Here is a 25,903-nt window from a genome sequence, read left to right as displayed (position 1 = left end):
AGAAGAAACAAAGGTCAAGCACTTTTGCAAACATAGCAGATAATACAAATTCCTGGGGGATCAGGAAGAGACCAGTTTCTGTGAAAAACAAGTTTTTGGGGAATAGTAACATGTTTGATAATTGCATCTTGCCTGTCTACACTGTATAGTGGAAGCATCATCATCTTCTGGTGTCTCAAATGAACATGACAGCTTGTAGCCAGACACTGGAAAGAGTGCCATTCGCTAGAATGAACATAACTAAGAAAGAGTGTTCATACCTTCAGATACCTAATAGCTTCTTACTCTTGTGTGAAGGCCACATTGTTCCTTCTGAATTGGCCTGAAAAGCACAAGAGAGGATCACTACATTTACACAGATAAACCCAAGGGGTGTAAAAAGACATGCATCAGCACGGGTACAATACTTTGGAGGCAGTGGAGTTGACTGCACTTCACTCCGTTCACCTGCCCCATACTGCAAATAGCTCAAGACTCCTTCTGAACCTTGTCCTTCTCTCCCCACTCCCGGCGGCTGCTTCTCCCGAGACCAGCGCCAGGAGCAGCGCTAGCCACCGTTTCCCACTGCGCCACAGAGAGATTCCCTGACACGCTCCCTGCCCTCAGCCCCCCCACGCCGGCCCCGCGGCCCGTCCCGCCTCAGCCCCCTGCCTCCTTTGCTATCCTGTCCAGGCCGGACCTCTACCGGTCTCCTCAGCCCATTCGCTGCCCGCTGCCCGGGTCGCGCGGCGGGCGGGGCGTGGCCGCGGCGCTCAGCGCCCGTTTGCCGCGTGACGGCGCTTGCGCGTTGGCTTCTCGGCCCGCCTCCTCGTAGCGGAAGTGGCGGGGCCGCGCCAGTTCCGTCTCGGCGTTGTTCGCTCTGGACAAAATGGCGAAGATCGCCAAGACCCACGAAGGTAAAAAGATGGAAAAGCCCTTGCAGCGGCGTCCTCGTAGCTGCGAGCTCGGCCATTGTGTTCTGACTGTGTCTGTCCCCGACTCTAGGCAGTTTCAGGGCCGGCTGCTTGGGCGGGGACCTGGTGAGCTGGCTGCGCGGCGGGCGGGCTGAGCCCGGCCTGTTTGTAATGGCGTCTTCGCTTGTGTCACCGCCACGCCCGAGCCGCTGCCTCGCGCTCGCGGCCTGAAAGGATGGGACTGCGGGGGCAGGCGAGAGACTGACCAGAGCGAGGGGTCTTGCTGTGCACGCGTGGGGGGCAAGGAGTATTGGTTGCCAGCCCCGCGCAGAGGGAGGGATGTGAAGTGAAGGGGGGGGGGGGGGGCGGGGGGTTGGCTCCGGTTTTGCTGACGGGGCGACCGTGTCGCAGGGGCACGGTTCCCTCCTGGGATACTGTTTGCCGCCAGCGACGCCGATGCTGATCAGCACTTCCCCGAAAGTCCATTCGTGGGCTTCCCCTCGCCTCTGCCTCCCGATCTTTGCACACAGCTCCCCGCCCCCGCGGCCCCGGTCACCGTCTGGCGCTCGCGTCGAGCGCTCCCCAGGCCTTCAGCAAACATCACACTGTACTCCTCCGCAGTTTCGCTGCGACAGTGTCAGTAACAGACATACTTTCTCCTGAGCCCTTTGGCCTGAGTCCGCAGTGAACGGGAGGCCAGAGAGGGAAGGTGAGCGAGCGGGTGTTCCGGCTAAAAGCCTATATGGCCTTGAGCTCTTGCTTCGCATCGTGACGACGTGGTACGTCCTCAGAAGAATGTCCCGGAGGAAGGGAAAAAAGAGTGAGGTCTGAAGCATTTCAGCTGCCATTTTAGCACAGAGGCTTCCTGCCGGCTGTCTGTTTGGTAGGAAAACTGATCTCTGATCAGTTTAATGTGCAAGGACTTTACTAGGAAGTGATATTCTCAGAGGTAGTGCATTGGCTGAGTTCACTACTGCTTCTAGGTCTTAGTACCTTGAATCCAAGCTTCCTTCTTAGATGGTGTCTCTGGTTTGCCCTGCTCTTAAGTATCTTAAGGCAGGGAGAGTAATTCTTGGAATTGTACTGCTTTGTATGTTTTGGTTTTATTTCTTATGCGTCTGTGTATGATTACTGCATTTTATGCTGAATTTACATCCATAATTCACTAATGGATAAACTACTGGTTGTACACCGTGAGCTAGGCAGGGTGCCCAGGTATTTGTCACCTTTGAGAGTGGCAAGTTTTGAACCAAAAAGACTTTTCAAATTGAAGGCATCATCTTCCAAAGAAGTGAGATTAATGTAGTCTCTAACACTAGGGACTTAGTCGGTGTTTATGGGTGAAGAAAAGGTTAAACTGTTGTCCCCACTTTAAAAAAAAAAAAATCGATTTGATTTTTTAGAATTCTGCAACATTTCTGTAAAAATACAGGAATTTTCTTGTCTTTTGTTTATATGCTGTGACATTCATAAGGTTTGTGTATGTGAGATGCTACCCAAATGAGTACTGCCCACCACAGTGCTCTGCCTATTGTATTGCTTCAATTCTTAGTAATAAAATAATACCATCATTGTTTTTTAAAGATTTCTTATTTAGTGAAGCAAACGATGGTCCATTGACTTTCATGAAAACATTGACACGCTTCCAGTTGTATGTGTTTTGATCCGTATTTTATCAGAACAGATTCTAAGTGGGGAGGTGTAGGTAGTTACATAAAAAAATATGTATAACCGAGTATGATCATGTAACACTGTCTTTCCCAACATGACAGTATTATCTGAACAGCTTGATTATTTTTCTTTTGACATCTAGCCAATCTTTTTCAGTTCGTGACTGATTTTCGGAAGTAAGTTGGTTGTTACTTAATTGTCTTGGAAGTTTTTTGACATCTTTGTATTGTTTGTAAACTTGTTGATTGATGTGTTAATGACATGACTTGAAAGGTCTCAAAAGGGTTTGAAATTGTTTCAGTTACATAGCTTAAGTGGAAATACTCTGTTTTAGACTGAAGAGTAAAGTTTTAAATGGCAACTTAAAAAGCCTCAGTAAAAATGCTCGAGTTTGGAATGCTGTGAAAAGTAGTTTTTAACTTGCCTTTTTTCTTGCTCAGAAAAGAACAAAGAGATCTCCAACTGTAATAGAGAGACCTGACATGCATGAGAGTGTTAAAGTAACTAGAAATAAAGCTGCACAGGGCAAGCAAAATCTGCAAAAAATACAATAAGAAATGAAAAAAAACCCAGCCTAATTCAGTACAGAATCCAATTCTTCTTTCTTTTTTCATATTGAATAGTATTACACTCCAAACGTTGCCAATTAGAACTACATGTATGGTAATGGAGTGTATATTTTGATAAAGGCTGTTGTGATCTGACTCGTAGCTAGATTTTCAGTGACTTTGAATTCATATATGTTGGCTTTATTCAACATTTATGGTATGTATCAAATCAACAGTGTATGTTAGTTACTTGTTTAAAAAAAACCCCAAAATATAGCAAATGGAGTAAAATACAGAGAAAGAAATGATCAGTAGAGTGTTACTCCTTCTCCACTGCCTTTCTTCTGTTGTTTTTAAATACTGTGCCCTTTACTGTTTCTCTTAACTGAAGCTTCTGTTTATGTCCCGATTGACTAAATTATCCCATAGCTACTTTCCTTTACACAGTATCATCTTTTTTTTTAATTTGTATTTAAGTGCTTTGTTAAATAGGGTGTGAGATTTTTCAAGAAAGCACCAGTTAAATAAAGGAAGATAAACACATCTTTAATGTCAAAACAGTCTTTTCCAGCTAAATATGCAATACTTTCTAAAACGGCAATCAGACTACCTCTGCAAACCTTTTGGACCCTCTGGTGAAAGGAGTTTTGTGGCGTCTCAAATGAATGTTCTCTTCAGAGTGCTTCATTTAAACTAGCACTTAGAGCCTGCGTGGCATTATTTGAAAAATTATGGTGTTCATAATTGGGGATTTGTTAGCTGTATAGTTCCCATACAGACTTTCTTTTATGTTATAGGTAACCCAGCACGTTATGCTGTAAGAAAATGAGAATGCTCCTTAGTCTGCAGACAGTTGTAGCCATTATGTAGAGGAGAAGACAAATAATAAATGAGATCTTTACCATCATCAGTGTATGTAACTGGTTTTAAAATAAGATAACAAGGCCTTAGTATGGAAAGAATTGATAAGAACTATTTTGTGTTTTAAAGTATTTAGAAAAAAATACTTTTGCTGCAGATACCCCCAATTGTTTTAATAGACTTTTGATGGTAGGATAGGTCAGAGCAAACCCCCATGACCCATCCTGCATGGCAGGGTACTTAGTGATGCTTTATTTGGCTGAGCTGTATGGTTAGGTTGCTTCAGTGTAGAGATGATGGAGAGTTTCACATTGTAGGGAAGATCTGTAGGCTGGTTTGTGTTGAAGCAGATTATAGCTAGGAATGCGCAATCAGGGCTTAATATGCTATTAAAGAGTAAGAGACAATGTCACTGTAAAGGCACTCCTGCTAGTACTATTGTGTCCTTGGTAGCACAGGAAACTTCAGGTATTCCCTTTCACTCCAGTGCTGCATTGCACCAGGCTGCAAAAGGAATCAGGAACTTGATCTGTTCTTTGGAAGAAACAGAAATAACTTAAGAAGTCTGCGAGAAAAGTATTTGAGTTTTATTGGTTCCGTAACCATGGCCTAGGATGACTTCACAAAAATGCAATACCTTAAGGTGGTGCTGTTGAACAGGATATGTGTAGTATGCCTCTGAAGATGATCAGAGAGCTCTGTGGGTAAGGTAGGGATCTCTAATTTGGCAGCAGTTTCTGCTGCTTCTCTAGGAAGTAATGAATTGGGGAGGAACGTGTTTCAAGTTCTGGACTCACTGAAATCCCCTATGCAGTGCAAGATTTTAGGGGGAGCTGCATGTACCTAGGGGCAGGATTTAGCAGGTGATCTTGACTGGCAGCATAAAGTTTCTGTCAGGTTTCAGTTTCCCATAAGTTCGAGGCAGATACCATGAATTTCTGTAATGCAGATGTGACTATGTTACTCTGTCCTAGATACATGCAGAAGTTTGAAAGAAACCCTTAACTAGCTGCAATAAAATTCTCCTTCTAGTTGAGTTTAGAAACATCTATTTCTTTCCTCACTAGACCACTGCAGGAATTGCAGATTTTACTGTCAGACTTATGGTACTTAAAGTCAAGTTAGTGTATCTAACTTCCAGTCTTGTAGGTACATGCAGGCTGTACATGAACACCATTATAGAAAACATGTCTTATTGAAGACATAACGTGCTTTACAGTGCCTTGTTGTGTTTTTGTGTTGGTTTTTTTTTTTTCCAGAGTGGCAGTTTGTGATAAGAAAAGGACCCAGCCTTGACTTTAAGTCTTGAAAATTACCGGGCTGACAGTCTAATCTGCAGTCTTTTAATTGTTTTTAAAAAAAAATCACTCAAACACATCCCCCCCTTTATGACTCAGGTCCAATAATTTGGATTAGCAAAATTATTACCTTTAGAAACCAAAATAGCATTCTGATCTTATCTTTTGCCATGTTTGTTAGCAGATGTAGTATAGTGTCTTTTGCAAGATATCTTGGTGGGTAGATGTTGTGAAATTTTTGTTCCAAAAAAAAGAAATGAGCAACAATAGTAAAAAAATCTAGTTATATAGTCAACATTTAAGATGATTTGTGAACATCTGTAGCTTTTGTAAATTGGTGAATTTTCCTCAAGTTAGTGTAGCATGCAATCCCACTTCAGATGGGAGAGGTTGAATCACAGAATCATTGAGGTTGATTTGAGAGTAAATAGTCTAACCCTCCAGCCCTTGGGTGATCTTTATTATTGTTCCAGCTGTAAAATGTAACTTTTGGATATCTTTTTGGCCATGAAAATTATTCAGTCTACTGAAATTCATATTGTGTGGATAATTGTCTTTACTGAATCAAATAAAATTAGATGGAAAGAATAATCATTTTTATGGATTGGTTGTGCCTTAATATACCTGCATAACAGTTAGATTTGTTGTAGACTGTTGGATTACTTTAGCTTACTGTCTTACTGTGTTACAACAGGTACAAGGAAAGCATAACTTGATTCCTTGTCTTCTGAGTTAAAGCTAATGTTCTTTTTGAAAGTATAAAATTTTTAAGGTCAAAGATGGCCACCAGAGTTCATTAGAGTCAGACCTGGATGTGCTAAAAGAATGACAAAGCTCTCATTTGTCTTATTTGAAGGATAAGCTTTTTGTTATCCAGAAGAATAGTAGATTCTTCAAAGATGGTGGTGCAGACAGGAATAGTCATGAGTAAATTGCATTTGAGCTGCCAAAGTGAAAAGAAGGTAGTCATAACTATTTTTGTTTGATAACTTGGTATCCATTGGCGTATTGGAGGTGTTATGGTTTTTTGTTGGGGTTTTTTTTTGTTCAAAGATAATACAGCTTTGCAATATATAACACAATAGAGTGTTGTTTTATTAAACATTCTAAGATTTGACAACTTATGCAGTAGGTCTTTTGAACAGATTTGTTTAAATTGGCAACATTGATGTGTTATTTGGTGATAACGTTTTGAAAGACATTTTGACGGGAGTATTGCTGTGGTTGAAAGTGTTCAGTCTTGAGACTGAACTGTGGTGTAAATTACCTTCTCTGCTATCTCTGCTGGAAGATGAGATAAATAGCATGTTTGATTAGTTTCCTTTAGACCATACAATTAGTCTGCTAGATAATATTGCAACTTACAGAAAAGCTACTTAAAAACATTTTGATTTTTATAGTTTTGTGTGCCTTGTTTGTTTCTTTAGAGTTGTTTGAAATTGTGTGAAAAACTTCTGTATGAGTATTATATTTTCTGTTTATGTGTAAAAATAACTGTTTATTTTTTTTTTTCTGTTTCTGTGTATACCATAGATATTGAAGCACAAATTCGAGAAATTCAAGGAAAAAAGCCTGCTCTTGATGAAGCACAAGGAGTAGGCCTTGATTCCACAGGATATTACGATCAAGAAATCTATGGTGGCAGTGACAGCAGGTTTGCTGGATATGTCACTTCTATTGCAGCAACTGAGTTGGAAGATGTAAGTGATTTTATGTATTTAAGGCATGTGTTCTAAGTATTTTGGAATTAATTTTGAGTAATTCCTAATACCAATTTCTTGAGTAAAAGCAATTATTGTCATTAAAGCCATACTGGACAAGGTATATCTTATCCAGGAAGCTCATAAGTTCTTAGGTCTGGTTTGTACTCCATGAGTTCTGCTCCTGAGTCATGCAGGCCCAAGAAGGTGGCAAAAAGTTGTGGCCTGGTACTTAGTGTTAGCCTTGACTGGAATAGTTAACTTTGTTCTATTGTTGCTAATGATGAAAAAGAAATTGATAAAACTTGGGTTAACAAACTTAAGTGACTATTTTAAGATTTCTGTTTCCATTTAGTTTCACATTTCAGAGACATTTTTGAGAATTGGCTTTTTCACTATGTTATGTTCCCCTTTTATGTCCTGCTTTTAAGATTACTTCATGTTGAATTTCTAATGCTAAACTTTTGACCACATTTTCAATTGTGGGAGCAGTCAAACTACAGTTCTGATCATAAATAGATAGGCAACTACATATTACACTCAACAAATAATATTTTTCAGAGTAAGGAATATTGTTCTGTTCAGTTGATGTACTTTTTTACTGATGTACCCTGTGTCATTTGCAGGATTCTGAACATTTCTAAATTGAATATTTTCCATTACATCTCACTAAAGTCAGATCATAGTGTTAACAGAAGTTTTCCTTTTTGTTGCTGCAACAAAACTGTTGAAAAGACAAAACTGAGGAAATAGATAGCAAAAGCATCTTAAACATTCTGAGTACTTGTTATTGCCATTGTGTCATGATCCCTTATTGGGTTTTAATTTGGCAGAAGTTAAACCCCCTTGCTTTCCAACCGACCTCAGATAATTCTGAGTGGCTGGGGATGGCTGAGCTTAGCTCCTGACTGATGTCCAATCAAGCAGGTTATCATGGTCAGGTTTTGTATATTCTCGGGAACAGAATTAAGACTCAAAGTGAAGTCAAGTGCTAAACTATTTTACTCACAACGATTCACCATAAAAAGAGAAAGGAAAGAAGGAAAAAGGAGAAAGAGAAGTGCACAATAGTCACCACCATGACTCCACGTGGAGACCCCGCAGTCTCTTTGAGAGCTCCAACAGTCCGGGGTGGGGAGGATGAAGAAGAGAAGAGGAGAGCATGCCTCGCCTTGTCTCATTCTTATATACACTCGTCTTGCTGGCGCACACCCAGTACCATCTCTGGAGAGTCCAGGAGGGTCTTGAAAAGTCCCTAAAAGTTCATGGGGGTTGCAGTCCTGGGCCCAGGCGCATGTGCAGAGGTGATATATCCTGAGACAGTGAGACGTTCAGTGCAAGGCAATAGCGCCTTCAACAGGCAGAATCCTTGGTGGCAGTGGTTAACTGTGCTGCCAGCAATGTTGAGGCGTTACTAGTACCTTACACATTGTGATTGAGAACTTATAACTAAATTAACAGTAATATATTTCTGTAGTTTTCATTTTCTGAATCTTTAAAAATATAATTATTTACTGGTTTTATTCTGTTTCTATCCACCTAAGGAAAAATCGTTTGAATTTCTGTGTGCCAGTTTTCACATGACAACTAGGGAACTATATCAGTAGTGCTAATACAAAATACCGACTTTTTGTGTAACTAAATTAATAGAGAGCATACTTGATTAAGTGTAGCATATTGCAGAATATTTGAGTCTTGTAGAGAAAAAGTTACATTTTTAGTGATTTGGGTAAGTTTGCCTGATTCAGCAGTTATGAAGTAATAAGCTATATGAAAAACCTTGCTCAAATTTGGAATTAACTATTCTTCATGTCGATTTTAATTTTTTTATATAACCATGGTTATTTGGACACAGTTAATTGGACATTATTTTTTCTAAATGTTATCACCTTGACAAATTTGCTATGTCTTTACTGACAGGATGATGATGACTACCCTTCTACAAGTTTGCTTGGCCAGAAGAAGCCTGGTTACCATGCTCCAGTGGCATTGCTTAATGACATACCACAGTCTACTGAACAGGTACATCTTAATTGAAGGCACAATAAAATACTCTTGTAGATATTAGAGGAAAGAAGTGTTAAAGTTTTTCAAGACCGGGTCTTGTCTTCTGGAAAAACAAGCTGTATATAAAGGGCCATGGTATTTTATTTTTGCCGTAAGCTTGTTACTGCTTTAGTTTGGTGGTAAAAAATGGCACTTTTGCATGTGAAAGGCAACGTGGGCATAGAGACCCAACGATTAAAAAAAATTTTGTAAGTCATATACTTGAAAAATTAGAATAACTAGAAAACTTATTGTCCTTTATAATTCTGTTTTTGTAAAAATGAAATAATTTTGATTTTATATTCCTGGGGTATTTTTCTGTATTATTTAAAGCATATGAAGTAGTGTTAAATTCCTCTGCAAAATTAAGGGGAAAGATTGACAGAATGAACTGCTTTGGTAGGAAGTGAATGAACTTCTTAAAATAGCAAATTTTTGTCAGAAGTTATTTCATAAGAAATTTGTGTTTAAAAAAAATTCCAGTTAAAGAAGTAAAATTTATATTGGCATAATGTTTTGACATTCTTACATAGTTCAGGTTAAAAATAAAGTAAGCCTTTTTAGTAGTACTGAAAATGAATACAGGCCCATGGTCAGCAGACACTTTTCATTCATTGTCCTTCATCCATAAGTGACTAACAATTTTTTTTTTGGTTTTTAGTACGATCCTTTTGCAGAACATCGTCCTCAAAAGATTGCAGATCGTGAAGATGAGTACAAAAAGCATAGGCGGATGATGATAATTTCCCCAGAGCGTCTTGATCCTTTTGCAGATGGTAATTTGTTTTGACTTTTCTATACCCTTTATGAATTTTATTGTCTTCAGTTGTCTTTAGCCCTTTGATTTCTGTTGGCATGCTTATGAATTAGTTTTGTTTTAAACATCCCCCTTTCATAGAGATTTGGTTGAAAACCTAGATCCCATATTCTTCATCTTTTATAATACGAGTTTTCTTTCCAGGTAGAAGGACAAGAAAATAATGAGCCATTGCCATAGAAACACAAAGGGTTAAAGGTTTCTCTTTTCATTTTGTTTTGGGTTATTCGTTATGCTTTGAACAGCTTGTGTATTGAGTGCTCAGAGTCTTTCTGTACCTTGAAAGTTTTCATTCCAAATCATAGAATTACAGGGCTACTGCTTTTGAAATGCTAGTTCTCAAAATAGAGCACCTAATTCTTACCATCCTACGTAAACTTAGGTGGTATAAGAAACAAAAGAAAACAAAAGCATATGTAAGACTTTGATACTATTATAGTTCAAGTCTGTTCTGCTAATTTTAGAATGCAAGTCAGGAGAAGGGGTATTAGTGGGTCTGACAGAGGCTTTGGTCAGGTGAGTGAATTTCACATGTGGCAATAAGGTGCCTGTTGGCTTGAAATTAGTAGCTATTTTGCAGGTTTTACAAATGAGAATTTCAGCCTGCATGGATGAACAGGGATATTCATTATTTTACTTGCTTAATTGTAATTGCTATAAACATGTATTGTCAGAATTCACAGGCCCATACTAACTGTCCTTAATTTCTTTCCTACAGCAGTACTGCTATATGCCAGTCCTGTCTGCATTCTTAAGGGTGCAGTTCAACACATCCTGTGTAGATTATGGTGAAAAAGTATTCCAAAGGAAGGTCCTATCAAAGCTAGTGTCAGAATGACACAGCCAATTGGGCAATGATCTTCAACATAGAAATGTTTAAGAAGTTTATTTTTTTCCCCTAAATTGTAGTGCTATACCACTCCTATAGCAAATCTGCACATTTTTCTTAAAGAAAAATTGTTTTTTCTTGACAAGTCTCATTTTTATACAGTTGGGCTTCTTGTAAAGTATTTAGAAGTTTAATTAACGCAAGATACAGAGCATAAAACAACATATGGTATACAAAACCCATTACCTGTGAGTATCATTGTGGTGGTATATGTACTGTATTGCATTCACTCCCAATCACAAGTGTACCTTGAGAATAGAAGAGGGGGAAAGTGTCATCAAAAGTTTGTTGGGGTTTTTTGGGTTGTTTTTTTTAATGAAGCCCTTTTACAATATGACACTAGGAGATCTAGGAGACATGTCCAGATTTGTTAAACTTACAAATGGGTCTTTATGGTAAAACATTTTAGACATTACTTAGGTATTCAGTAGTTAGTTACAGTCAGATAACATCTAGGATTTAACAGCTTACACAAGGTAATGTTTTGAATATAAATATCTTTCCAAAGTGTTACTAATGGTAAAGAGATAATTTTCTAGGCTTCTATTCTGCTGCTTGAAGTCAGAACTGCTGATGGAGACAAAGGCACGAAAGTGTACGTATTCTGGATTAGCAACCCAGGAACCCATCACTTCTGAAGACTCTTAACTGTGTTGTCATTTTATTATCTATATTGACTTTAAAATATTTGTTTGAAACTGCACTAGTTATGTTTGTGTTCAAACAGGTTAAATTGATCAGCAAACTGAGTAAACGTAAGATACGTGTAATTTTAAAAATTTTCAATCAAAAAGTAAAATTAAATGATCATGGAATAATATAATATTAGAGCAGGACAATAGAAAAAGTCAGTAGTTTCTGCTTATGCTGTACTCATTGTGCTCCATTCCTGTTGCTGTTCTCTTCCACAGGAGGGAAGACACCAGATCCTAAAATGAATGCCAGGACATACATGGATGTTATGCGTGAGCAGCATTTAACAAAAGAAGAGGTATGTGGAGAGGAGGGCATTCCGCTTGAACTTAGTTTCATAGTACAGCCTTTGAAAGCATGTTAAGGAAGTGGGAATGGAAATTCTGTTGACTTTTTGTCTTGACGTGAAAGTCCTTTTCTTTGGAAAATCCTGTTCTTCACGTGTTGGAAGTCAGTAGAATTTAAAGATGAAGATTTTGAAAAACATTTGTTCTAATACCTAAACAATGAAGGGAGAAATAATCTCAATATGTTATTTTGATCTGGATTTTTTATTAGCACTTGGACATTTTGTTGTTTATTTTCATTCAGAGGTTAAGATATAGGCAATTATCAGTCACTGTGGAGTATTCAGTGTCAGAGATGTTTGTGAGCTTTGTAAATAGAATTCCGGGAGGTTTTGAAAGTCCTTTGTTGAAGCACTTTGAACAGATGTTGCAGTACTAAGAACTGGTGTAAGGTTGATGTTCGATTTTAAATATTACAAGAACAAAGGTAGAAGTTCATGCTTTAATTATGCCTATTAAAAATAGTAAGAGAATATTGGCAATATAAACAATTTTTTTGTGTAATAGCTGCAATGCTGTATTGTTAGTTGAAGCAAGATATTGTAGTTCAGTGACCTGTAGATTTACATTGATTTACTGTACTTGACTTACCTTAATTGAGGAATTAGGTCATGATTTTGACAATCTTAATGTTTCTGGATCCATTGATAAGTGAAAAACAGTGTGGGTTAGTGCACTGTTTTAACAGTGTCATCTCAGAATTTTAAAGAAGAATTTCAGGACTGTTTTATGTCATTGGATATAACTCACATGAACATATTTTCTAACTCATCCACTTCTTAATTTTTAACTTGTGGAACTTGTTTGAAGCAGGTGTGTAATGATTTTAGGGTATACATATAGGCGACATAAACTCATAGCACTCAGAATTCTTCATGTATTTTGAATTTGTTGTAATAATGGCTTTCATAAGAAATCAATTTAAAAACAGCCCCTCCAAACACATAGCTGCTCTGTTACTATAGAAGAATTTGAAACAAGAATGAACTTAAGATTAAAACAGTAGCTAATTGTGTGTTATTTGGGCAAAACCACAAAAAAAGCATAAAAAACCCCTTTAAAGATACCTTTTCATCTGTATAGTCTGAAGAGACAGTCTTAAGAAATCTGTTTGTCTTTTTGTGCCCTTGAACAGAGAGAAATTAGGCAACAACTAGCTGAAAAAGCTAAAGCTGGAGAGCTTAAAGTTGTCAACGGAGCTGCATCTCAGCCACCTTCAAAACGCAAACGGCGTTGGGATCAGACAGCTGATCAGACTCCTGGTGCTACACCTAAAAAATTATCCAGTTGGGATCAAGCAGAGGTAGGAATCTTAATGTTTGTCATCTTATCTACAGAAGATATTATTAATGCTAATCCTCTTGAATTCCAGAAGCTTCTTAATAAATATACCAAAACCCGGAATACCTAGCAGTGAGATTAATAAGAGAAGTGAGATTAATAAGATAAGAGAGATTAATACTTCTGGTTTTGTCTTGCACAGACTCCTGGACATACACCATCTCTGCGATGGGATGAAACTCCAGGTCGTGCAAAGGGCAGTGAAACTCCTGGTGCTACCCCAGGCTCCAAGATATGGGATCCAACTCCCAGTCACACACCAGCAGGAGCTGCAACACCCGGACGGGACACCCCGGGGCATGCCACACCAGGCCATGGAGGTGCCACTTCCAGTGCACGCAAAAATCGATGGGATGAAACACCTAAAACAGAAAGAGGTATTTATGGCGAGCTGGAAAGGGCCTAAGTTTTTAATGGTTAATAGTGTTGGATTTTTTTCACCTCAAGTAGTAGTGCCAGAAATCAAGCAAGAAATAATTCTATTCTGACATCTAGTGGTTAGTGTGATGTCTTTGTCTGAGTTTGAAGCTTTGAGTTCTGCTTGTTAGCCTAACTCACAGCTGAGAAAGCACCTGCACTCAAAAATTGGATCAAAGTTTTGTGCTGTATCTAGTGACAACTGCAGGATAGGACTTTAAGGTGTAAAGGGCATAGTAAAGGAGCACACATTCCATTGCTTTTTGTGATACGTTTTGTGATACGTTTGTGTGTATTTGTGTGTTGTATTTGAACTGGTTTTGGGTTTTTTTTAAGCGATTAGCATCAGAACAAGTTTTGGAAGTGTTTTCTCACCTGCCTGATTTGAATTGGCCTCATGTATCAGAGAGCAGTAAAACCACATTGTTCCTTTACACTTTTGTCAAGGGAGTATGTGGAGTACTTTGTCTGATTTCTAGATTATCTGTTTTTTTAGAATTTTATCTATTTATGTTAAGATTCAGCAAGAAGATTACATGCTTTTTTTTTTTTTTTGTAAAATGAAGTTCTCTGTTGGGTGCTTTTAGTATAGTGCCTATGTTTTTTCAATTTTCACCAAAGTAGTCTTTTGTTGCCTAATATGTTTGTCTGTTTGATACCTGTGCAGCCATATTGACTTGTTCAAGTTTCTGTAAAAATCATTTTGTTTTTGCTTAGATACTCCGGGACATGGCAGTGGATGGGCTGAGACGCCTCGTACAGATAGAGGTGGTGACTCCATTGGTGAAACACCAACACCAGGAGCAAGTAAGAGAAAGTCACGATGGGATGAAACACCTGCCAGCCAAATGGGTGGCAGCACTCCTGTTCTGACACCTGGCAAGACACCCATTGGTACACCAGCTATGAACATGGCAACCCCTACACCAGGTAAGGCCAGTCCAGTCTCTAAGGCTTTCCTTACTTCCATGGAAATGAAGCATTTACATTTAATATTGTATTTCTGAATGCACTTCTGCCTAGCATGTTCTCGTACCTGTGTGAATGCAGTCAATATATGCTCAGTTTATCATTTGTAATGGCCACAGCAACTCAGTTCTGGAGGAAAATCAAGACGAAGGTTATATGTCTGTTCCTGTTCAATTTAGTTGATAAAAAATTGATGAAAGGTTCCTTAAAAGTTTGATATCTTACTGGCTACAGATTTCAAGTGCTAGGGAAGCTTTGACTTGAGAGCACGTAAAGGTTAAGTAAGCAAGTCATCTCCTTCTGCATACAGAGGTTCTTGTTTTAATGCTTTTTTTGTTTATTTTATTTTTTTAAAAAATTGAATATAGGTCATATAATGAGCATGACTCCTGAACAACTGCAGGCTTGGCGTTGGGAGAGGGAAATTGATGAGAGAAACAGACCACTTTCTGATGAAGAATTAGATGCTATGTTTCCAGAAGGATATAAGGTAGTTCACCCAGATTAAAACACAGCAGATCATGATGGTTTTGTTTGGTGGTTTTTTTTATCCTCAAGAGATAACTGTTAAATTAATTTTTTTTTAAATCAAGTTTTCCTAGAAGTAGAATGTTTCACCCGAAGTATTGATTTTTGATAATAGACATTTGTTTGATTTGGTTACTGATTTATTGTAAATCCATTAGAAAGGGATAACTAAATGTGATCTGAAAGACATATCATTGTTCTGGTTCTCAGTGTTGGGATTGTCTGTCAAGGCCACAAATGAGCTCTGAGTGGGCTGATAAAGATATTAAGACCAAACATAAAAAAATACAGAAGAGCCATAAATTCTAAGTCAGCAAATATGCTGTGTTGATAAAGCATATTTTATAAAGTGCTTCTTTACTACTTTGTGAAGAGACTTCAAAGTTTATGATTCATGCTCTCAGCAGTGGAAGTGAGCCGCCTTCTGAAATATTCTCAATGCAAGATAAGCATGAATACAAACTGTCATGGTGGATTTGTTTGTACTGCTGTGAACATGGGATCTAATATATGCAATAACACTCACATCAATCCCCAAACAAATAAAATGGAAGGTAGAAGTTCAGTGATGTTTTGTATTTGATGCCTTCCTCTTTTTACATCTGACAGGATAAGATATGTTTTGTTCTTTGTTCTGTAGGTTCTTCCCCCACCAGCTGGTTACGTACCTATTCGCACTCCAGCTCGCAAGCTGACAGCAACTCCAACACCTTTGGGTGGTATGACTGGATTCCACATGCAGACTGAAGACCGGACTATGAAGAGCGTTAATGACCAACCATCTGGCAATCTTCCATTCCTAAAACCAGATGATATCCAATACTTTGATAAACTGCTGGTAAATGAGATTTCACTTGTGGTGATTAAAGTTTCCTGATTTCTTTTGAATGTGCAGTGATGCCTACTTATTTGTCTGTTATTGTTTGTAGGTTGATGTTGATGAATCAACTTTAAGTCCAGAAGAACAGAAGGAGAGAAAAATAATGAAGTTACTTCTGAAAATAAAGAACGGCACACCTCCTATGAGAAAGGTAAGATAAATTGTCACATGCGTTTATGTAACTTCATTTTAAAAAAAATACGCATTTGGTTTTGGGTCTAGTTTCAGTTGTCCATGGGGGTTTCTTTAAGATAATCTCCTAAACTTTGATATCTGCTTAGTGCTTCCTTCATCTTCTATATCTGTGTGACCTTTTATTTGTCATGCAATGTAATGTAGTATTTCAGATCTTTGTACAGTAACTAAATAGTATATGATTTATCTATTTTTTTTTTTACAATTGTGAGCAACTAGATTTATAGTGCTTTTTGCTTACAGGGCTTTGTAATTTTCTGGATTTTGCTTTTTACACTTTAATTATTAGATGCAAGGAAGTTTTGTGTAAGCTACTTTTCAGATGGTTCTACTCTATAGTAGACCAGGAACATGCTTTTCCTGAAAATTGAGCTAACATAAGAGTGTTTCTCTTAATGAGTTTGTTTTTAAACAGATTAGCATCAAATTATTAGAAACAAGAGTTTTGCAGTGGTAGGAGGAAGTATTTTCAAGCTTGTGGTTACCACAAATTACATTTTAAGTTTGATAACATCTATCTGTATTGTAATTGTTCAGTGTCATTTTGTTAACTGATAGACTTTGGTTTCCTTTAGGCTGCGTTGCGACAAATTACTGATAAAGCTCGGGAATTTGGAGCAGGGCCGTTGTTTAATCAGATTCTGCCTCTGCTGATGTCACCAACACTTGAAGATCAGGAACGTCACTTGCTTGTCAAAGTCATTGACAGAATTCTTTACAAGCTAGATGACTTGGTCCGACCATACGTACACAAGGTCTGTTGCAGTTTACTAAGTCATTATTTATTTGCTTTTTCATATCTTTACTGGGAAAAGTATATTTTACTTGCGTATCAGAAGAGGATGATACTGTGTTTTTTTAACATAATTGGTTTTCATATTTCTTGTTAAGCCAAACTTTAAGTTTTTGTAGTGGGATCAATAATACTTCATAATATTAAGGCATGATGGTCTAGGTAGTATCTCCAGACCAGAGTCTTTAGAGAGAAAGAACTGTAAAAAGAACATAAAGATTTAAATTGTTTCTGGTCATCATAAAGCTTTAAGCTTGGATCCATGGATCCATCATCTCTGTTTCATGGAATCTAGTAGGGCCAGAAATACTGTGAAAAGTGTTAATGAAAGGAAGTATTAATTTGTTCATCTTTTTCAGATCCTTGTTGTCATTGAACCACTGCTGATTGATGAAGACTACTATGCTAGAGTGGAAGGCAGAGAAATTATTTCAAACTTGGCTAAGGTAAGGTTCCATCCTTCATTACGGCATTGAGTTTTCTTATATGTAACTGCATGTTCATAGGCGTGACAGAAATCAACTGTGCTGTTCATAAATCCAATTGGCACGTTTCATATGTTTTTCCTTCAGGCTGCTGGTTTGGCAACAATGATCTCCACCATGCGACCTGATATTGACAATATGGATGAATATGTCCGAAATACAACAGCTCGAGCCTTTGCTGTTGTTGCCTCTGCTTTGGGCATTCCTTCTCTGTTACCCTTCTTGAAAGCTGTCTGTAAAAGCAAAAAATCCTGGCAGGCTAGGCATACTGGCATCAAGATCGTACAGCAGATTGCTATTCTTATGGGTTGTGCTATCTTGCCTCATCTCAGGAGCTTGGTTGAAATTATTGAGCATGGTAAGTTCTACTTTCTGTGGCAAATATTTTGTTTGGAAATTTTTTTTGTATTCCAGTGAGACAGTTATAGTAAGGTCCTTGTTTTGTGTGTTCTTTTGACACCAAGAAATAGTTCATCTGACTCTGAAGAGGAATAGTGGTTCAGTTTTCTGAATAATGAATCCCTTTTATACTACCCCTTTGTTTTTGCTATTTTTATCTTAAGTCACAAGAAGTACAAGAAGTGGTACTAAATGCTATTCTCTTGCAGGTCTGGTGGATGAGCAGCAGAAGGTTCGCACAATCAGTGCTTTGGCTATTGCTGCTTTGGCTGAGGCAGCTACTCCCTATGGTATTGAGTCATTTGATTCTGTTCTGAAGCCTTTATGGAAGGGTATACGTCAACACAGAGGAAAGGTATGTTTGAAATACTTCCTTTAGTTTGAACTGAAGTGAAAGCATGTCTTCTGTAACTCACCAGAGACACGTTTCTGCATTTAAATAGGGTTTGGCTGCGTTTTTGAAGGCTATTGGTTACCTGATTCCACTCATGGATGCTGAATATGCAAACTATTATACCAGAGAAGTCATGCTAATCCTTATCAGAGAGTTCCAGTCTCCTGATGAAGAGATGAAAAAAATTGTGTTGAAGGTATGTCAAATTGATGGCATAGCATTAATATAGAATATGTATGCTTTTCTTTCTCTTAAAACAAAAAGGAAAGATTCCACCCCTCTGCCTCCTGGAATCCGAAACCCTGCACAGAATGAAAGTTGTATTTTTATTTCCCATCAGGTGGTAAAGCAGTGTTGTGGTACGGATGGTGTTGAAGCAAATTACATCAAAACAGAAATCTTACCACCTTTTTTCAAACACTTCTGGCAACATAGAATGGCATTGGACAGAAGAAACTACAGACAGGTATTTTGATTTGTTCAGTTGGAAAATTACTTACCGTAGAACAAAATCCACAGAAAAATGTTCATTCAGGCCAGATGCTTAATTTTGTCCCAAGTCCTGTAGCTGAATTCTGTTTGGACTAATGATTTAGAAGTTGCATAGCTAGAAGATTCATAGTGTCTCAGGAGGCCATTAAGTCATTTTACATGTGTGAATATGAGTTTATGTACGTTGGGCTTGCTCATCCTGTTTGTTTAAAACTTTGGATGATTTCTAAACATAAAACCAGTTGTTCATCGTGAACTTCACATGCATGATGCTGTTTTGTCCTCTTCAGTCTAGGGACATTTATTTTCAAGATGTAGAAAGTAGTATTTTGACAATGCTTGCTCACTTAACATTTGTATATTTCAGTTGGTTGATACAACTGTGGAGCTGGCAAATAAAGTTGGAGCAGCAGAAATTATTTCTAGAATTGTGGATGATCTGAAAGATGAGGCCGAACAGTACAGAAAAATGGTCATGGAAACAATTGAGAAGATAATGGGAAATCTGGGAGCAGCAGATATTGATCATAAACTGGAAGAACAACTTATTGATGGCATCTTGTATGCCTTTCAGGAACAGACCACAGAGGTATGGCCGAGGGTATTTAGTATTGGTTTGGGTTTGGTTTAGTTGTAAGCTGGCTTACTGTTAGTGATGCAGAAATGTATGCTTCTAAGCTAGATTTTTAGAATCAATTTTTAGTTGTCAATGCTCGAATCAATGAAACCCAGAAACAAGCTCTGGAATGTTAGCATTACAATTGCAGTTTCAGATGATGCCAGGTTTAAGTGAAATGTGATGTTACAGTTGGTTTGATTTTCCTTTGTGGTTTTTACCCTCAGGATTCTGTGATGCTGAATGGTTTTGGCACAGTGGTTAATGCTCTAGGCAAGAGAGTTAAACCCTACTTGCCACAAATCTGTGGTACAGTTTTGTGGCGTTTGAACAACAAATCAGCTAAAGTTAGGCAGCAGGCTGCTGACCTGATTTCTCGTACCGCAGTTGTCATGAAGACTTGTCAAGAGGTATTGTATTGACTTCTCCTTCCAAATTTGCTGTAGTAGGTTATAATAATGAGGGGAAAAAATAACTTGTAAATCTTTTTACTTGGTTGTAGGAAAAACTGATGGGACACTTGGGTGTTGTGCTGTATGAGTACCTGGGTGAAGAATATCCTGAAGTACTGGGCAGCATACTCGGTGCACTTAAGGCTATTGTGAATGTTATAGGTATGTAGTGTATTGATTAAGTGCCTCTTCAAGAGGAAAATGGAAAGGCATTAGAAAATTAAGTATACTTCTTTGCACTCCATAGGTATGCACAAGATGACACCACCAATCAAAGATCTGCTGCCACGACTTACACCTATTTTGAAGAACAGACATGAGAAAGTACAGGAAAATTGTATCGATCTTGTTGGGCGCATTGCAGACCGGTAAGCTGACTCATGATAAAATACTTGACCCTCTGTGCAGGCAAGTATTGTAGCAAAAGCTGAAGTTGAGTATCAGGTTTGGCATCTGGGTGTTTATTGTCATATCTCTTGATATTTCTTAAATTGTGTATAAAGCTTGAGATAAGATATTTAGCATACAGCCTGTTGGACGTGTTGTAATTATTGTGCAAACACTTTGTAAGTATTTTGTCCATCTATGGAGACTTAAAATTCACGCAACATAGTACAGCTTGAGTACACTGTTAATGAGTGAAGATGTAACTTAACAGATACCTAATTAAGGAAATTGCTTAAGCAATATCCCTCTGCTGAGGGATATGTGCTCCAATTTATGTGGTGGGTTCTTTTTTTAAAAAAAAAATTTTAACATCACTGAGGGAGTAATTCACTTTGTTCCCTTTCAGAGGTGCAGAATATGTTTCTGCAAGAGAGTGGATGAGGATCTGCTTTGAACTGCTTGAATTATTAAAAGCTCATAAGAAAGCTATCCGAAGAGCCACAGTGAACACTTTTGGTTATATTGCAAAAGCCATTGGGTAAGTTGGTTTAATGCTTATCTGCTTCTACTCAGCACCTAACATAGTGATGATTGTGTGGTGAGAAATACTCAAACTTCTCTCCGTTTAATATGTCAGATGTGTAAACTCGATATTACTCATTTTGTAGAATAATACAGTTACCTGTTCTTCATTAACATAGGATGCTGCACTTTTGAACTGAATTTGTACACTGGTGAAGCTAGACTCTTAATTTGGTAGTAAGCTGTTTATCTTGTGAGTTTTTGATACTGTGATATGCATTCTGACCTGCTATGTGTTCTTTCATAAACTGTCCTTTAACTATTTAATCTCACTCTTATTTTTCCCCAAATCAATATTTATTGATTTGCCAAGGAATTTTTTTGCCACTGAGGGGATACCTCAAATCGGCAAACTGTAGAATGAAGCACAATTCCCATCTTTACGCATATTGCTAAGTAAGAAATAAGTGACCAATTACATGCTTCTGCATTAATGCAGATACAGCAAGCAAGGAATATTGTAACTGCGCTTATCTATACAGGATGTTGCTTGTCTCTGTCAGTGTATATAGTTTTATACAAGTTAGTAGTAACCAGTGAAAATGGGGTAATAGTGAGGAGGTTACTGCTGTCTAGAGTTCATGTAGATAGAACAGAAAGTACAACAAAAGTCTGGAGAAAGTAAAAAATGTTGGTTATGAAAATAAGATCATAAAGTTGCTTAAGCTGATTTTACAGTTTATGTGGTTTCTCAGTTATCTGATTTTTTTTTTTAGGGGCTAAGCCATAGTTTTCTAGCACTTGCTGTTTGAAACTAAACTAATTTTATCCAAATGCTCCCTGAATCTGTTGACATGGATGCACGTTTTCTCTTCCAGACCTCATGATGTATTGGCCACGTTGCTAAATAACTTGAAAGTGCAGGAAAGGCAGAACAGAGTATGTACTACAGTAGCAATTGCTATTGTAGCTGAAACATGCTCACCTTTCACAGTGCTTCCTGCACTCATGAATGAATACAGAGTTCCAGAACTGAATGTCCAGAATGGTGTGTTAAAATCTCTTTCTTTCCTGTTTGAATACATTGGAGAGATGGGAAAGGATTACATTTATGCTGTTACACCATTGCTTGAAGATGCTTTAATGGACAGGTGAGTACCCTTCTATCTGTGGTGCTGTTATCCATAGTCGTATATTTTAAATATATAACTATGTCTTAATGGTAGCAAATATGCATATTGTTGTAGTTTGTTGAAAATGTTAAGTGATAAGCATAATTTGGAAGTTATTGTCTGCAAATAATTGAGGTTATATGCTTCTATTTTACTAATAATTTTTAAGATTAAAATGATAAAAGTATCCCGAGTCAAGTTTTCTTATATTCAAACTGCTTTTAATAATTTCTGTTGGTAGTTTTGCTGCAGAATTAGAGTGTAGCAATTTATCAGAAAACTTGGGTTTTTTCAACTTACTGATTTTTGTTACTCTGACTCTTACTGTCAGTAAATATCTGTGCTTTCCAAAAAAATGTTATTGGAAAGACAAACTGTGCTTTTCCAATCTTGTTGTTTCTAAGCATAATTTATTAAAAGACTGTTTTTCTCTTTGCAGGGATCTTGTACACAGACAAACAGCCAGTGCCGTGGTGCAACACATGTCTCTTGGTGTTTATGGGTTTGGCTGTGAAGATTCTCTTAATCATTTGTTAAACTATGTATGGCCTAATGTGTTTGAAACCTCTCCTCATGTCATTCAGGCAGTTATGGGGGCTCTGGAGGGCCTCAGAGTTGCTATTGGTCCCTGCAGAATGTTACAGTATTGTTTACAGGTATGTCCTTGTGTATGCTGGAATAGCAGAGACAGCAATTATCAGGCAGGACTTCCTTCCAGGAGACAAGATGTCAATTGAAGATGATTTCTAGCAAAGAAAAACAGTGTGGCTTTTTGTCTCTAAAAAGTACTCTAAACTTGCCATTCTGTACCAAGGAATTTGGGGATTGAAATATACAGTAAACAGAGATTTTTGTATTGTGAGATAGCTGATTACATTGAGAAACTTGCCTAGAAGTAGCAGGTAATCTAAGATATGAATTGACTAAAATAGCCTGGCACTGTGACTTATAAAATGAAAGCATCTCGCAAATTTTGAGGACATTTACTAATGACTAGGCAATTAACTGTGCAAGGGGTTATGAGAACAAATAACAGGTGAGATGAATAGACATTAAGGATAGGCTTACCATTAAATCAACATGATATGTGTCCATTTCTGGGCTCCCTGGCTCAGGAGGGACAGGAACTTCTGGAGGGAGTCCAGCGCAGGGCCACTAAGATAATGAGGGGACTGGAACATTTTCCTTATTAGGAAGGGCTGCAGGAACTGAGGCTGTTTAGTCTAGAGAAGAGGAGACTGAGGGGGGTGGATCTCATTAGTATTTACAAATATCTAAATGGTGGATGTCAGTGGAGTTGGAACATCCCTTTTTTCTGTTGTATCTAGTGGCAGGACAAGGAGTAATGCAAAGAAGCTGGAACACAAAAAGTCCTATTTAAACATAAGAAAAAACTATTTCACTGTGAGGGTGACGGAGCAGTGGCACAGGCTGCCCAGGGAGGATGTGGAATCTCCTTCCTTGGAGGTCTTCAAGACCCACCTGGACATGTTCCTGTGTGACCTGATCTAGATGGAGTTGCTTCTGCAAGGGGAGTTAGACTAGAGGAAGGTCCCTTCCAATCCCTAGCATTCTATGATTTGTCATTAGCCAAGAAAAACAGTAAGACATTTAAAGTGGTGTAAGAGTGAAGCACTAGGAAACAGTGCTTTGATCAGAATTTATACCATTACATCAATACTGGTCAGTTCAGTTTTGGTAAATGTGCATGTGGTGGTAAAATCTGAAGGCTCTTTTTTCTGCGTAATTGCACATAACAGTTCTCAATGTGTTTGCTATAGAATCTAAACTCATATAACAGATGGGAAGGAGGGATAAATGAATTATAGATCAATGTGTCAGCATTTTATTAATGATTTGCAGATATGGAATTTCACTTTTTTTTAAATGTGGGGGGACCTCAGCATAAAAATAGTCATTGGTAGAAAGGTGAAAGTAGTTTCTTGCACCGTGTGTTATTTTTTGCAAATACTTTTGTATATTCTTATTGTACAGAACGTTTTTCTAGAGGTTTCCTATTCTGCTGGGTTTTTTTAGGTTTAATAATAGTTTACCTTATATATTCCTGTCTGGTGTGCTCTGCACAAATCACAGTTAGCAGAGCCAGAGATAGGACTCAATTCCAACCAAATATGTAGCAGGTTTTATTTTTTTATTTTAAAAGAATACAAAATTAGAAATGCTTTCAGTGGAGTTTCTCCCTGCAGAAAAGAAAGATTAAAAAAAATCTGACTGTTACACAGTGCTAATTTAGATAGTGACTAAAATTTGGTGTACCATCTTTGTTATAAGTGATGTTAGAAACTATAACTGCTTTTTTAAAATGTTTATTTTGCAAAACTTGATTAAATTAAAAACCAGACACTTAGATCTTGAGCTTTTAATAAATTCTGTTCCATTCTGTTTTCTAGGGTTTGTTTCACCCTGCCAGAAAAGTCAGAGACGTTTATTGGAAGATCTATAATTCAATCTACATCGGATCACAGGATGCTCTGATAGCACATTATCCAAGAATCTATAATGATGATAAGAACACCTATATTCGTTATGAACTCGATTACATCTTATAATCTTCTTGTTCAGTTGTTTGTGTCTAATGCACAGCTGTTCTTCAATACAATGCTTCAGATTTGATGATATAAAATTTTAAAATATTGTTGATCAGTATAGAGCTGGTCAGAGGCAGAGCTAGGAATCCAGTAGCATGATTTTTTAAATATGTCCTTGTTTTTTGATGTTAAACAGTTAAAGCCAGTAGTGACCAAGAAAACAGTGATTATAATTTACTGGAGGGATTTCGTTTTGGATTCATCTTTATGAAGATTTAGATTTCATTCCTTGTGTTTAAAGGGGAAGTTTGTTTGAGAAATAAACATTTGTGTATAAAAACTATTTTGTGCGTGTTTTTTGGACAGGGGAGCTTGTAAAACAAGTCACTTTGGATTAAGTATTTGTTTGTGTAGTAGGTGGCATAAAACATTTTAAACCCTTTTTGTCATCCCCTAGTTTTTGAATAAATAAGAAAAACCTACAAACTGTAGTTACTGTGTGTATCTTTGTCATGCAATAATATGGGTTTAATCTGGCTGAAGGTAGTAGTAGTGGTAGTTTGTTTGCATGGAAAAGGTGTTAAGTTGCTGAGTGTCCTGATTGTGGGGATGGATTAGCTTGTTAAATTCCAGAGGCTAAGCAGTCTCTTGTAAGTGGTGCATGTCAAATCAGTTGCACAAATTATGCCTGTTGGTCACATTCAGCATGTCTTTTAGCATGTATGGCTGTATAAAGACCAAACAATATTTACAGGCTGTGCTGTAATTCCTGTAAAGAGCTATGAATGTAATGTCCCCAGCACCTGAGGTGAGGCAGTTTCGAGGAAGTGTGTTTGACACTTAAGTTGAAGAAATGCTTCAACTTAAGGCAAGGAAAGCATTTTCTTTCCTCATTTGCTTTTTTCCTTCTGTGCATGTACTGAGAAGGAAGAAGATTTTTGATATCTGACAACAAACCACATAAACCACAATGTTAAATAATTCTGGTAGAATTACACATTATTATATGTTACAAGATAACAAAAGGTAGTAGTTGGCTATCAGACATGAGTGCTGAGAGTTCTTGATTCACGTTGATTTAAGTTCCATCTTGCCAAATTCAGTGCTGTGTTGTTAGCAGACTTCTCTCTGCTGTTGTGTGTAGATATGAGATTATTTAGCTGTTGACATATAAAAGAAAATTCAGCCCTACATACAAGTCCTAAGGTGGTGTGTAGAGGCTTGGGGTGGTATGACAATAACTTGGGGCTCGTTTGTTTATGAAGGTACTAACTTGTGAGGAAATTTTTAAAGTGACTTTTTTCAGCAGTTTGCTTTATTTTGGTGAAGACAGATGGAACTTCTTGAAGTCTGTTGTTGAACTATTTTCTCAGAGAGTAATGTGTGTGTCTAGTCCATGTCTAGTGCTTTCTCACTTAATAATACCATTTGTATTACAGATGGTCTGCCATCATTTCTTCAGTAGTTCTGCAAGATAGAGCCAAACAAGTGCCAGTAGAGAGGATGAAGGATTGAAAAAAACACTGAGTTTTGAGAGGCTAGCTAAAAG

At 37.8% G+C, this 25,903-nt stretch overlaps 1 protein-coding gene across 3 annotated transcripts; it reads left to right on the top strand.

Annotated features, from left to right (window-relative positions):
* The first annotated feature begins 808 nt into the window (after positions 1–808).
* Positions 809–24,697, top strand: SF3B1 (splicing factor 3b subunit 1). 3 transcript variants are annotated; one of them, XM_062002289.1, is made up of 25 exons: positions 809–896; positions 6,805–6,971; positions 8,892–8,993; positions 9,679–9,793; positions 11,635–11,714; positions 12,899–13,066; positions 13,247–13,481; positions 14,239–14,451; positions 14,859–14,980; positions 15,659–15,856; positions 15,948–16,049; positions 16,669–16,848; positions 17,246–17,332; positions 17,459–17,729; positions 17,980–18,125; positions 18,214–18,360; positions 18,505–18,630; positions 19,024–19,245; positions 19,500–19,682; positions 19,775–19,886; positions 19,972–20,092; positions 20,518–20,649; positions 21,512–21,784; positions 22,245–22,461; positions 24,217–24,697. In XM_062002289.1, the coding sequence occupies exons 1-25, from the start codon at positions 869–871 to the stop codon at positions 24,373–24,375; spliced, it is 3,906 nt and encodes a 1,301-aa protein (XP_061858273.1). In that variant the 5' UTR covers positions 809–868; the 3' UTR covers positions 24,376–24,697. The 3 variants fall into 3 exon arrangements, with proteins under 3 accessions (XP_061858273.1, XP_061858275.1, XP_061858274.1); XM_062002290.1 differs by lacking the exons at positions 809–896; positions 6,805–6,971; positions 8,892–8,993; positions 9,679–9,793 and adding an exon at positions 11,260–11,318; XM_062002291.1 differs by lacking the exons at positions 12,899–13,066; positions 13,247–13,481; positions 14,239–14,451; ... (15 more) ...; positions 22,245–22,461; positions 24,217–24,697 and adding an exon at positions 11,263–11,318.
* Positions 24,698–25,903: the final 1,206 nt, after the last annotated feature.

The sequence above is a fragment of the Colius striatus genome, chromosome 9 (genome assembly GCF_028858725.1).
Source record: "Colius striatus isolate bColStr4 chromosome 9, bColStr4.1.hap1, whole genome shotgun sequence".
Classification (NCBI taxonomy): domain Eukaryota; kingdom Metazoa; phylum Chordata; class Aves; order Coliiformes; family Coliidae; genus Colius; species Colius striatus.
The sequence above is the reverse complement of the archived record's forward strand: the minus strand, read 5'-3'. Positions and strand labels throughout refer to the sequence as shown.

Bases quoted from the DNA above. Each gene is read 5' to 3' on its own strand.
- SF3B1 (XM_062002289.1), top strand. From the start codon at position 869: ATGGCGAAGATCGCCAAGACCCACGAAG. The intron at 16,050-16,668 runs GTAAGATAAATT...GGTTTCCTTTAG, and splicing joins GCACACCTCCTATGAGAAAG to GCTGCGTTGCGACAAATTAC. The intron at 16,849-17,245 runs GTCTGTTGCAGT...CATCTTTTTCAG, and splicing joins TCCGACCATACGTACACAAG to ATCCTTGTTGTCATTGAACC.